The 13,530-nt window shown below is 52.6% G+C and overlaps 3 protein-coding genes across 3 annotated transcripts in view; 1 reads left to right on the top strand and 2 right to left on the bottom strand.

Moving 5' to 3' along the window:
- The window catches only part of Abhd1 (abhydrolase domain containing 1), a 9,799-nt gene extending 5,217 nt beyond the window's left edge, over positions 1–4,582 (top strand). Inside the window, exons 2-9 of the mRNA XM_013013731.1 lie at positions 2,070–2,230; positions 2,776–2,958; positions 3,115–3,160; positions 3,337–3,449; positions 3,574–3,747; positions 3,930–3,978; positions 4,070–4,235; positions 4,354–4,582. Of these exons, the coding sequence (XP_012869185.1) occupies positions 2,070–2,230; positions 2,776–2,958; positions 3,115–3,160; positions 3,337–3,449; positions 3,574–3,747; positions 3,930–3,978; positions 4,070–4,235; positions 4,354–4,562 (1,101 nt within the window). The 3' untranslated portion in view covers positions 4,563–4,582. The remainder of the gene's footprint in view (positions 1–2,069; positions 2,231–2,775; positions 2,959–3,114; positions 3,161–3,336; positions 3,450–3,573; positions 3,748–3,929; positions 3,979–4,069; positions 4,236–4,353) is intronic.
- Positions 4,583–8,609, bottom strand: Preb (prolactin regulatory element binding). Its single transcript, XM_013013730.1, has 9 exons — positions 8,281–8,609; positions 7,561–7,750; positions 6,878–7,098; positions 6,615–6,695; positions 6,373–6,497; positions 6,017–6,190; positions 5,813–5,885; positions 5,492–5,651; positions 4,583–5,306 (listed from the first exon to the last, which is right to left on the bottom strand). Exons 1-9 carry the CDS (start codon positions 8,413–8,415, stop codon positions 5,212–5,214), a joined length of 1,254 nt encoding a protein of 417 aa, XP_012869184.1. The 5' UTR covers positions 8,416–8,609; the 3' UTR covers positions 4,583–5,211.
- A 1,499-nt stretch (positions 8,610–10,108) lies between these two features.
- Prr30 (proline rich 30) lies at positions 10,109–11,296 on the bottom strand. Its single transcript, XM_013013534.1, has one exon. The coding sequence runs from the start codon at positions 11,294–11,296 to the stop codon at positions 10,109–10,111; it is 1,188 nt and encodes a 395-aa protein (XP_012868988.1).
- Positions 11,297–13,530: the final 2,234 nt, after the last annotated feature.

Raw genomic sequence — 13,530 nt, 5'->3', positions numbered from 1 at the left:
CCGGACCCCAAAAAAAAAAAAAAGAGTCTCATGGACTTTCTTGCCCGGGCTGGCTTTGACCTGTGATTCTCAGATCTCAGCCTCCTGAGTAGCTAGGATTACAGGTGTGAGCCACTGACACCCAGCTAAAATAATTTCTTTATTTGTGGCTTATCTCATATAGTTGGGGTTAGTCTAGTGCCTGCATAGAGCATACAATGATTCATTGAAGTAATAGGGTCTGAGTGCCAAGTCACTTCTCAACAGTCACACAACTTGACCCCTCTAGTTTATCCTTTGCCCAGTCTTTTGAAGATTGGGACTTTAAAGGAAGAGGAAACTAAACCTTAAGTTTCTTCAAAATGCTTTTTTTTGGGGGGGGTATTGTTGGGGACAGGACCTGTATATAGTGATTTTTTAAAATTTTACTGTAATCCTAATTTACCTGTAATCCTAGCTACTTAGGAGGCTGAGATCTGAGGATCGGGGCTCAAAGCCAGCCCGGGTAGGAAAGTCCGTGAGACTCTTACCTCCAATAAACCACCAGAAAACTGGAAGTGGTGCTGTGGCTCAAGTGGTAGAGTGCTAGCCTTGAGCTGAAGAGCTGAGGGACAGAGCCCAGGTCCAGAGTTCAAGCCCCATGACCCCCCACCCACCCACCAAAAAGAAATTGACAATCATGGGGCTTGAACTCAGGGCCTGAGCACTCTCCCTGAGCTTTTCCACTCAAGGTTAGCACTCTACCACATTGAGCCACAGTGCCACTTCCAGTTTTCTGGTAATTAAATGGACTTTCCTGCCCCGGTTGGCTTCAAATTGTGATCCTCAGATCTCAGCCTCTTGAGTAGCTTGGATTACAGGTGTGAGCCACCAGCCTGTGGATCTTTGGCTCAAAGTGTAGAGCACCAGCCTTAAGGGAAAAGAGCTCAAGGACAGTGTCCAGGTTCTGAGTTCAAGCCCCATGAGTGACTAAAACAAAACCCAAAAACTTATTGTAATGCAAGCTACCGCCCCAGCCTCACTCTGTTAGTGAGCAGGAGTCATTTTGACTTTGTTCTGAGTACTCCTCCTTACGAATCCTCCCATGTGGCCTGGCCCTTATTTACTTTATGACGGGGCAGAAGCAAGCAAAGAAATGGTCATCTGACCTCATGTTAATCCCATCACTGTTGCCTTTCCCCTGGATGGCAAAAAGGAACATCTGTTCACATTAGGATCATTCCTCCTGCAGAGTAAGGTCTAACAGCAGTGACTCTACAAGTAAGAGAAAATGAGGTGTCCTGGTAGAAAGAAGCCCTTCATTAGTGAACACACACATTAAGGAACAATAAGACCAAAGGAGGATATTCCTAGGGAAGGATCACAAAGGCTCAATGCCTATGTGCTTTTTTTTTTTGTTCATCTTGTTTGTTGACTTATCTGTCTTTGGGAGGATAAAGGGGAGTACAGAAATGGAGTGACAGATGGAGAACAAATGCAGCCATGGTACTGGACACTAAGTTGAAAATGAACTATGTAACCTGTGGGTGGGGACGGGAGGGAAAAACAGTGAGGGAAGGGGTGACATTGTCCAAAAAGAAATATACTCTTTATCTCACTTATTTAACTGTAACCTCTCTGTGCAGCACCTCTACAATAACAATAAAACATTTTAAAAGAATGTACAGACAATGAGGTGCTAACTACCAACCGCCCAGAGCAAGCCTCAAGAAGATGATTGGGTAATTCAGGCATAAGGCAAAGGTTAGATTAAATGGTATGGGAATGAACAAACCCTAGTATAGGCAATCAGCTGGGCAGTTTATGTTACATTTCTGGCTCTTAAAGGCTCTCCTCCAGGTGGGGTTAAGGTGCAGATAGGCCGAGCTTGGGAGTCAGTACTGTCAGCAGCTGTGGGTTCAGTTCTGGAGAAGTGACACTTCTTTGGGGCACTAGTCGATTTTATTATCTGAGGTGCTGGATGCTCACCTTGACAAAGCAGTGTCTTCCAGGCTAGCGTCTGGGGAGTCACTCACCTTTTTTTGGTGTGGGCATCTCTAGCCTGGACCCCAAACCAGGGCAGTGAAGCAGATTGTGCATTGTGATTACAGAGGCCTCGTTTGGTTGCTGGGCCCCAGTTTCTGGCCTTCCTGGAACAATACTGTCCTATCACTGTGAAGACTTTCTACCCTACGCTGTGGTGTTTTGAGGGACGGCTACAAACTATCTTACGAGTCTTCATGCAGCCAAAACGCCGAGTTCCTTATCAGAGGTAAGAGACAGAACAAGGTCAACATGAAGTTGTAAGTATCTCAGGAACACTGATCTACCTGTTTAAAATGAAGGTCATCAGCCAAATGCCACTGGCTCATGCCTGTAATCCCAGCTATTCAGGGAGCTGAGATCTGAGGGTCATGGCTCAAAACCAGCCTAGGCAGGAAAGCCTGTGATTCTTATCTCCAATTAACCAGCAAAAAGCCAGGACTGGCTCAAGTGGTAGAACGCCAGCTTTGAGTGACCAAGCTAAGGAAGGGACAGCATTCAAGTCCTGCTAAGACCCCAGAACTGGCACATGCGTGCACGCATATGCACATATACACTGGTAATCTTTGCCCCATTTACCTGTGATTTTAGGGCACAGAGATAATATTCAATCTCTCCCCAATCTACTTCAGCCAGCTATATATTTGAACATAAAGTAGGCCTTCCAATGATACCTATAGCAAACTGTGGGACTTGTTTGTGGGTAGGCGGGAGATGAACACTTGAACTCAAATTCCTAATACCAGCTGTATGTCTCTCTCTCCTAAACCCCAGTGAAGTTATCCAAACCCCAGATGGAGGCCAGTTCCTGCTCGACTGGGCTGAGCAGCCTAATAGTGGCCACTCCTCTGACCCTACCAGCCAGCCCATAGTGTTGCTACTTCCAGGCATCAGTGGCAGTAGCCAGGAGCCCTACATCTTGTACCTGGTTGACCAAGCCTTGAGGGATGGCTACAGGTAAGGATGAGCACAGCCCAGGGGTGGGGGTGGCTGAGATCTTGTAGTGGGAAAAGGCAGTTTGACCCTCACACTAGTCTTTGAAAGTCTGAGGACTACCAGAAAGGGAGGGCCTGGCTGGGGAGGGCCTGACTTACACACCTATGTGCACCCCAGGGCCGTCGTATTTAATAACCGAGGCAGCAGAGGAGAGGAACTGCTGGTGAGTAGTACCCTCCTTTGTCATGGTGGCCCTGTCCCCAGTTCCTTTAGAGATCTTTGGCCATGGGGCTCTGTCTACCTTCATACTGTTCTTCCCTTCCCCACTTCTGAGTCCTTCCATTTTGCTACCTCTGGCTAGAGCCTCCCTCCCTGTCCAACGATCCTGTTTGCCCTCAGACCCACAGGGCTTATTGTGCCAGCAACACTGAAGATCTAGAGACAGCTGTGAACCACATAAAGTGCCGCTATGCCCAAGCTCCACTACTGGCTGTGGGCATCTCTTTTGGAGGGTAATGGTTACCTTGCTTAACCCAAGGGTCCAGTCTTTCTTCCCTCCTCCATGTCCCTGCCTTTTCTTCTGCCCCAGAACACTCAGGCAAACCACTCTTTATGGCTCTTTGCCAAATCCTGCAGTATATTGGTGCTGAACTACCTGGCACGAACTGGGAAGGCTGGCAGGCTGGTGGCAGGACTGACTCTGTCTGCATGCTGGGATTCCTTTGAGACTGTGCGCTCGCTGGAGACCCCCCTCAACTCATTACTCTTCAATCAGCCCCTCACGGCAGGGCTCTGCCAGCTTGTGGACAGGTAGAGGGGCTCTGGACAAGTGGAGGGGACAAAAGACGGGAGAGGATGGCAAGTGTACCAGGCTCTTTCGGTATTTGGGGCAGTTCTAATCTGGGCTTTCTCACATGAGATAGTAAGACAGAGGCTGCAGGTTTTGGGTCAGATGCAAGAAGCATCAAGACAAACTGAAGTACTCTTTCCAGAAACAGAAAGACGATTGAAAAGGTGTTGGATGTAGACTTCGTGGTAAAGGTATATTTCACCCCCACCCCCACTGGTCCAATATTAGTCTGTTGTCTTCCTATCCTCTGTTATCTTAGCCTATCCTGCCTTTACCACACAGGCCCGCACAATTCGCCAGCTTGATGAGCGCTACACAGCTGTGGCCTTTGGGTATAAAGACTGTGATGACTATTACCAAGCATCGAGCCCAAGAACCAAAGTAGATGCCATCCAGACGCCAGTGCTCTGCCTCAATGCGGCAGATGACCCCTTCTCCCCAGCCCATGGTGAGTAGCCTGAATCAGGAAGCCATGGGCCTGGGAAAGTGGACTGTGAGGTGCAAGTGGACAGCATATGGGTTCTCATTAAAGGCCAGCTTCCTGACCGCCTCTGAACCCCTCCTAGCTTTTCCTCTGCAGGCCATCCAGCGTTCTCCCAATGTCGCATTGCTTGTCACGGCTCGCGGTGGCCACATTGGCTTCCTGGAAGGACTGCTACCCTGGCAGCACTGCTACATGAGCCGCCTCCTGCATCAGTATGCCAGAGCCATCTTCCAGCACCCGGCAGAGCTGCTGGACCTCAGGGCACACTCGTCTAAAAATGGAAAGAGCTGACAAGAGAGAGCCATTTGGGGTCTCAGTTCACTCTTCCCTTGTTTATTAAATATCAACTCTTCCTGCCTAATGAGCTGAGGTTCATTTCCCTTTCCTCAAGTCTGGAGAAGACCATCCAGGAACTCATTGTGTATTTAAACTGGCTGGCTTGGTGTTACCTGCCTGAACCCATACAATACCACTCCCGAGTTCTTCTTGCCCCTTCTCACCCTAACAGGAATGACTAGGCTGGTCCTTGTCCCAGCAAAAGCCAGGGGCTTCGTGTGAAGGCTGTTGAGGGGTGGAGGAGTTTTTGTAGGAAGGATGGCAGTGCCTCCAAGCTCTTAGGCACCTTCACATGTTTCTGGAGAAGGACAAACCCAACTCTGAAGCCTCCGCTAGGCAGAGGGCAGAGGCAGGTAGGATAGCCTGGACTTCAGACACCTCTGTCCTGGGTGGATCCACAGGAATTGAATGCAGGGCTCTGGGGACCCACAGTCACACAGGGCTACAACAATATTTAACTGTGAAGGACAAGGAGCGCCCATCAGTCTCACTGGAGTCAGCCTCAGCTATGGACTCAAATAGATGGAGCACTGTGAGTCCAGGCCCCCATTGTGCTCTAGAAAGTAGCGGTGTCCAGGCCCCCAAGTCCCAGGGGGAAGGGAGGTCACAGGAAGCCTGGAAAGGCACTCTGGAGCAGCAGGATGGTGACAACAATAAGTCCAGCACACAGCAGGAGCAGCAGCCACACAGGAACACTCCCTGAGAGTAGGGAAGGGAAGAAGTGAGTGGACAGAGGGACTTTACAACCTGAAAACCAAGATCCTCAACCTGTTTCATTCAGGGAGGAGGCAGATAGATGGTCATGAACAAGCATTCCGTTCTCCAGGGGACTGGTTTTTGCTACAGCTAAATGTGGGGTGATACCCTCCACCCCAATGACTCACGCCGTGAGGGTAGCAGGTGCAGTTGGCAACGACTGTCCACAGCCACAGAGAAAAGGGCAGTTTCATGGGACCCAAGAAGCTCTGGACCACGACCCTTCTCAGGTAGAAAGGCCACGTCGGTCACCACGATGCCATGGGCCTCTCTCACGTAATAGAGGCGCTGGGGGCAGAAGAAAACTAGTGAGGGAATTTGTTGAAACTTCCTTCTGGAAATGTACTCCCCACCCCCAGTGGGCTTCCCTGAGGTCAGACTCCTTTCTGCACACAGAGCAGAACAGGCCTGCAGCCCTCCCACACGCTGTGCCAGACTCTGCCCATTACCTGAAGAGAGAAAGCGATGTAAATGGCAACAGAGCCAGTGACAGTGCCCAGGCCTAGGAAGGTACCCGATTCACTGCAACGAACAACAGAGTACACCTTGTTCCGGAGGCCTGGGCAGAGACCCTTACTCACCAGAGACAGACAGGCCTCCTTCCTTGAGCCCCCCAGCACCCTCTACCCAGCCAAGCCAGCACTGTCTCACACCTGACACTCAGGCAGGAGATGACTTCATGGCCACAGGACCTGGTTCGAAGGGGCAAGTAGGTGGAGCCTTCCCAGGCTGTGAGGTAGCAGGGTGGGGGCTGGCGCAGGCGCTTGTGGGGGATTTGCACTGTGAAGAGTCTCAGTCCACCAGGCTGGTCTGGAACCTGCCCAAACCTGGGGGCCAGGCAAGGAGCTGTTTAGCCTTCATGAATGGTTTGTGCATGGGGCAACGGGACAAGGCCACAATCCTCCCCAGTACCCCCCATCTCTTCACACTAACATTTCCCCCTCTACCTCCCCTCCCCCCAGTCCCACTGGCTGGAGCCTATTTCAGCCACCTTCCCAGGCCTTCACACCTGCAGGCCTGGTAGCGGTAAGGTGTCTCAGAAAAAGTGGGTCCATTTTCTTGCCAGTGCAACTGTGTTACTAGTTGATCCTTCTGCCACACAGAGGCCTTAAAGTCCCAGCCCACAGTCACCAACTAGTCAGAAATAAAAAATTAAAATATGGGCAGTTAGGGCATCTCCTTATTTTGCAAGCAGCGTAAATATCCCCTCTTTCCTGCACCTCCCCCTTCTTATACCCCCCATCTCCTCACCTTGCCATCAGGCCCAAGAGCCAAGTCTTCAATTTCCCCTTCATGGGCTTTGAACTCCAGAACTTTCTCCAGGCTGGGTACCTGCAGCCAAGCTACCACCATGGTTAGGCCAGGTATATAGTAAGAGTAACCCAATCCCTTGTTTCTTCATTAGGCCACTCACAAGTCTGCCAGAACTCACGTTAAGATTCTCACAATTCTGATCTTTTTTTTTTTTTTTTTTGCGACTGACACGCATCTTCCCCAATCCTGGAACACCATACCTTCCAGACACGAATGTGGCCATCTGTTCCTCCAGTAGCAAGCAGAGTATTATCGTGATTGAAGCACACAACTTTCTGCAGCGGATCAGGACTGAAGTCTGTCCTCACTGCCTGCAGATTCTCTACCTTGAGTTCTATGCCTTCATGCTTGTTTTCAGCTCCAGATTTCTTCTCTTCTGGGGCTGCCCCCTTCCTCTGTCGAGGCCCCTGCTCCTTAGAACCTGCAACACAAACACCTTCCCAGGATCTAGGCCTCTATCTTATACAGGACCCTCTTTATATAACAGGTGATATACAGCCTCTAGCTGCTACTATGAGACCACCCCACCTTTATATGGTGGGGACGGAGTACTGGGATTGACTGACTCAAGGCCTCAAGCTTGCTGGGCAGGTGCTCTATTCCTTGTACTTTTTTAGATAGGGTCTCTGGTTTAGCTTAGGGCCTGCCTCAGTGATCCTTCTACCTATATGCCTCCTGTGAAGCTGGAATGACAGGTGTGTAACTCCATGCCCAGCTTCTTGGCTGAGATGAGGTCTTGCTAACATTTTGCTCTGGCTGGCCTCCAAAACTATATTCCCCATCTCTGCCTCCTGAGTTGTCATTACACAGTGGTGTACCACCAGTCCCGATATTTTTAGAGATGGAGAAGGATCTTAGTAGTTAATCCTTTCTCAAAACTTACCTGCTTTCTCTGCCTTCTTGCCCTTCTGCTGGTGGGTCTGGAAGCGTAGGAGTTGACAGTGGGCATCTTGTCCTGCAGCAAGGATGTCACCTGCCAGTGCCAAGTTCATGGTAGCTCGCGTCTCGGTGTCATGGGAGTGCAGCAAGGAGGCGCTCAGGCGCCCATTAATCCGCTCTAGCTGCAGAAAGTGCTATGAGAGAGAGAGAGAGCCAGGACGGGCAAAGTTCAGGAGTGCCTGGAAGGCAGGTAAGACAAACTCACCTCCTAGCCTGATGCCCTCCTCCTCCTTTGCTTCCTGCACCATGCAGGTCACAGATCTCCATTTTTTAATTTGGGTCTCCCCAAGCTGTACAGCAAGCAGGACTGGGATTCCAGTTTACAGAACTACAAGATGAAACTGAGGAATGGAGAAGGAACCCAAGCCATGGGTACCACCTGCGCGGCTGGAGGGCAGAGAAGGTTCCCCGACTCGGGGAACTCCAACCCCGGGGCTACTCCTGGGGTCGAGCTCAGTCTTCCTGCCCAGGCAGCGGGCGGCGGCTTTCACTCTACCTCAAGAGTCTCTCACCGGCCCGCTGAATAAGTTCTCGGCCGAAATCCGCACCGGGACGCGCGGCAGGCCGGGTGTCCCCGGCAGAAACAGGCAGGACCCAAAGCACGCAGCCGGGGTCCGAGCCTGGAGCCCCCGTGGGACCCGGCCCGGGAGCCCAGCGCTCTCACCACGCCGTTCTTTATGCCGGTCTTGGCGGCGCCTCCTCCGCCCGCGGCGATGAGCAGCCCCGCGCCGGGGTCGATCCGCAGCGCGTACAACGGGAACGGGGCCCGGTACAGCTCCAGAGCCCGGCGCCGGTCCATCTTGCGCGCCGCGCGTCCACTGCCGACCCCACGGCACTCACAACATGCCGCGCCCGGCCTCTGACCTCGGCCCCTGCCGCTGCTGAACGGGGCCGCGTCGCCGCCAGGAGCGCTCCCGACCCTCTTTCCACACCCGCGGGTCGGGTCACCACCGAATCACCGCTAGTCTCTGCGGCTCAGCGCGGGGATGTCCGACTTGGGCGCGCAGGCGCACAGTGCGCAGGCGCCCCGGCCCGCGGGTCTCTGCGCAGGCGCAGGCGGCTGGTACGCGTCAGCACTAAGCCGGCCGTGGGATTGCGGAACTCGGCGTAGATCCGGTTCTCCGTCCTCCCGAGCTCGCCATCTTTGTGCGGGGCATGGGAGGCCGGGAGGCGGGCGGAGCAGGTTTTAGTAAATCCTGGGCAGACGCAGGTCCGTAAGAATTCAAGGCGAGACCCTTTAAAAAAATAAAAAGCCGGGCGCTGGTGGCTCAGGTTTGTAATCCCAGCTATTCAAGAAGCTGAGATGTGAAGGATGGAGGTGTTCGAAGCCAGCCTGGGCAGGAAAGTCCCTGAGACTCTTGATCACCAGTTAGCCACTGAAAAGTTGGAAATGGAGCTGTGGGCAAAGAGCTAGCCTTAAGCACAAAAGCTCCGTGACAGCGCCCAGGGACCCCTCAGTTCCAGCCCCAGGACCAGTGTGTAATACCACCACCCCCCTTTTCGAATGAGGACCGTTTGCACCTGGATACACGTTTATATTTTACTCCAGAGAGGAAGTGATTCGTCCCAAGGCAGCATGGCCTTCAAACCTGGCATCAAATCCCAATCATTGTTTTCTAGTGGCAGGAAACCATTCACTACTCTCCACAGCATCTTTCCTCCATTCTCTTCTTGCTGCCCACAAAGACTTCTGCCACCATGGCTGTTCCCTTCTGACTGCGCCCTGGGAAGGGGTCTTAAGTGCGTGGCACCCCACACTTCCCCCCTTCTTAAAAAAAGTGATATACAGCGGGGGTACAGTTACATAAGTCAGGTAATGAGTACATTTCTTTATGGACAATGTCACCCCTTCCCTCAGTCTCCCAGTTTTTTTCCCTCCAGTCCCACCCCACTCTTCTGAAGACGCCCTGGGGCTTCAGTGTGAGGATCCCTTGCTAGAAGTGCACGTCCCCCGCAAGGAGCATGCGCAGCTGGGCCGTGTGGCCTCCCAGTGCCCCCCCAAGAGGCATGCGCGCAAGAGCGCAGTGGCTTCATCGTTGGAGGTTGCTGCGTGTCTGGTCAACAGGGTTGAATTAAACATGAAGGGCCTGGCTGAGTCCTCTGTGCTTCTCAAGTCCTAGTGGACTATGCATCCTTTGCCTTCCTGGGATACAGGACACCTGTTGTTCTTGACCCCTTTGTTTTGTCAGCCCTCCCTGTTGGGGCCTAGCACCCACTGTGGGCGCAGCAGTACAGAGACACACGTTTCTCCGGATAGGGCTTTATTGGATACATTGAAGGCCGACTAGGGCCTTGGGAGCCTAGGTCCTCTCTTCAGCCAGGAGAGAGGAGACTCCACAAGGGGTTCCCAGGATTCAGAGCAGGAGAAGACACTTGACCTCCGGCCAGCCAGCCCTTCAAGGTGTCTCGGGGACTCTCGGAAATCTGGGGCGGCCTAGCCGGGAAGGTGGAGTTGGGAGGGTGTGCTCTCGGGCGCCTTCGTGGTTCTGGATTTAGGATGGCGATTTTCGGAGAATAGGCTCTGGAGAGGCAGGCCTCTTTGGGGTAGGAGAAGCCCTGGGCCTCGGGGAGGCAGAGGCTTGTTTTGGTGCCGGAAGCGGAGGCCGGGAATGTGGGGTGGAGGTTGGTGATTGAAAGCCTGCAGACCTGAGACTCCCGGCCTGGGAGGGTGAGCCTGGGGCCGGAGTTGATGGCGCCTGGGTAGCTGCTGCTGGACCTCCCGGGGCCTGCGCGGCCTCGCCCCGACGCCCTGCCTTCGGCCTTTTTTCCGGCACCAGATGCAAGGCCCTGGCCTGGCCCCGAGCCAGGCGGAGGCCGAAGCCGATTCCTATGCGGACAGGCGCAGACTCCTGGCCCTGTGCACAGGGCAGTAGTTGGGGGAATGCAAGCAGGCGGGGTCCAGTCTTGTACTCGGGAGTGGGGCAAGAGGGGCTGCGGGGCCGGAGACACACCAGACATATGGGGTACTCCACGACTGGCGCCTTGCCGGTTGTGCCTAACAACAGTCGCTGCAGAAGCAGAAGCCGCAGGTCCTGGGCGACGCGGCGGTGTCCCAGATGGCCCGCCAGGGCCAGGGCCAGGGCCCCTGGGTCCCTGAACTCCGCAGGGTCCCTCTCGCTTGCCACGCATCCCCCCGCCGCTCCAGGGGATCCGGTGTCTCTGCATGGAGGCCACCGCCATGTCTGCCTGTTAGCGTGGTCCTCTGGAGACGGAAGGCTGGGGCTGGGGGACGGGACGGTGGTGGAGCTGGGGAGGTCCGGGGGGCCGCGGGAGGGAGACTGGCAGCGAGAGTGGGGGGAGGTGAAGCCGGTGGGGGGAGAAGAGAGGTACAGCGGGTGGTTGGAGGGAGAGGAGGACCAGGGAGGGGAGAGAGAGGTATAGTTCTGGTGAAAATAAAGGGGAGAACTTGGGAGAGAGGACTTGGAGCAGTGGGGTGGAGCAACGTTAGAATTTGATTCCGAAGAGAAGAAAAGGGGGCCTGGTGAGTGGGGCCTAGGAGGAGGGGAGGTGGGAGACTTGGGGGAAGAGCAAGGAGGATAGGAAGTGGGGAGGGACTGCTTGGGAGGAAGAGGTGGTGGGTTGGATGGGAGGGAGTCCACAAATCGTGAGGGGCTCTGAGGGGGGCACCCGGGGGGCACTGCTTTCTGTAGCAGCGCCTGTTCCTTGTTTTGAGGCAACATTGCCTTGAATCCAGAAGAGACTGGGGTGGGACACGACCCGACCAGGATTAGAGACCTAGCACAGTCGGAGATCCGAGGCCAGCTGTGGCTGAGAATTGGGGCTGCCTTCTATGTGCAGTATGGCTGGGGGCCTGATGGTGCAGCGGGCATTAACTACTGCCAAGGAGACAGCCAGTCCTCTAGACACCCAGCTCTGGTTCTAAGCTTCTTCACTGCCAGCCATTGGTGAGGGATGTATGGGGATGGAAATCAGAGCTGTCTTGTGAGTTGAAGGGCAGCAGCAACTGTAAGGGAGGCCAGGAAGCAAACACGCCCATAGAACCTGTAGAGAAAGAGACAAAGGCCAAGACTTCAAGAGGACTGGTTTCTGGGCTTTCTCTGCTTTGGATGCCCAATTTCCAAGCTGAACTCTAAGACTCTATCTTTGCCACCCTTGGGGTCTGAATGCTCCAGAGAATGTGAAAAGTGGGGAGAAGAGGAGAGGAGATGGAGACAGGTGGGAATGGAAGGGAGGGCGCTCTGATACTGTGAATTCTTAACCAAGGAGGCTTTCTCTCCACTGTGTTACACAGGCGCTTCAACAAAGAGAACACCTTGGGAGGGGGAGGAGGAGAAAGAGAGAGAGAGACAGACAGACAGAGAGAAATGGAGTCACAGAGCAGTGAGTAGAACATACCTCCTCTGCCCCCTGCATCTCTCACCCCAAACTCACTCTGATCCAGAATTTGGTCTGAGCGCTGTCCTCTAGCTTTTCCTTCTAGCCAGGCAGAGTCTTCTGTGGGACAGGGTTGGGCCTCCTAATCCTCCTGCAGGGATTTGGCAAACATCCTGGTTTTCTGCCACACTGGTTCCCCTGAACTCTTGTCTCTCCAAATACTAGTGTTCTTTGCTTCAGCCTGGTCCTGGCTGAGATGGCTTATCACACCCAACAGCAGCGACCGCTCCAGCTGGTAAAAGGCTCTGGGAGACTGGGACTCTAAGGGGCGGCGTTGCCGCCCCCAGTGGGAGCTGAGGGCTTGTTCCCTGAAGGCAGTTCGTAGCAATCCAGTCTGTGTCATAAAGATGGATGCTGACATCATAGAATCTCTTCTTCAAGGCTCTGGGCCCGTCTTTCCCAGATCAGCCAAAGGCTGACCCTCGACAAAACTGTGAAGCAGGCAAAATTATTGGGCACACCATTTAAGGGCCCAGTCCTTATCTTTTTGTTTTGTTTTTCTGTTTTTGTCCTGTCCTGGGGCTTGAACTCAGGTCCTGGGTGCTGTCCCTGAGTTTTTTCACTCAAGTGCTCTACCAGTTTGAGCCACAGTACCACCCCCAGTTGGAGATGAGTTTCTAGGACTTTCCTGCCCTGCCCAGTCCCCCCCCCATTTTTACAGCTCTCACATTTAATCCATCCATAGTGTTCCCCAACCATAGAGCCTATCTGAGCCAAACTTCCTTTTCACTTCTTCGCTCTCCTAGGAGAGGCTCCAGCTCCACACTTGTTCTTCTCTTGGGATGTATTTATAGGTTTTAATAGCTGATAACACCTTTCTTCAGATACAGTTTACATAGCACCCAGTCTCCCTATTTAGCATGTTTAATTCAATGTGTTTTACTCTAGTCACAGGATTTTATAGTCATCTCCACAATCTAATTTTAGGACATTTTTCAAGGGCAGGTACTGGGATTTGAACTTCTTGAGCTCACTCTTATTTGCTTGCTAGGGTGACTATCACTTGAGTCTGGCCTCCAACCCTGCTCTTTGCTGGGTTATTTTAGAGACCAAGTCTTATTTCCTATCTAGACTGGCTTTAAACCACTATCCTCCAGAACTCAGCCTCCTGAGTAGCTGGGTTTACAGATGTGAGCCACCAGCACCAGTAATTTCAGAACATTTTTGTGATTCCCCCCCCCCATGAAATCCTTTATTAGTCACCATTCTTAATTCCCCTTAAACCCTGGAAACCACAAGTCTCTTTGTTTCAATGGAGTTACATGTTCTACACGTATAAATGGACTTTAGTCCCTAACTTCTTTCATTTTGAATGTTAAAAAGATTTCTGTTGGATTGCATGTGATTACTTCAGCTCTCTTTATTTTTTTGCCAAATAATAATCCTCTTTATGGATAGACTGCATTTTATTTTATTTTTTATTTTTTTTATTGTAAAGATACTATACAGAGGGTTACAGTTACATGAGTGAGGTAATGAGTACACTTCCTCTTGAACATTGTTAGCCCCTCCATTGTTT

The sequence above is a fragment of the Dipodomys ordii genome, unplaced genomic scaffold (assembly GCF_000151885.1).
Source record: "Dipodomys ordii isolate 6190 unplaced genomic scaffold, Dord_2.0 Scaffold20, whole genome shotgun sequence".
In the NCBI taxonomy this organism is placed as follows: domain Eukaryota; kingdom Metazoa; phylum Chordata; class Mammalia; order Rodentia; family Heteromyidae; genus Dipodomys; species Dipodomys ordii.
This window is presented reverse-complemented; position numbering and strand designations above follow the sequence as displayed.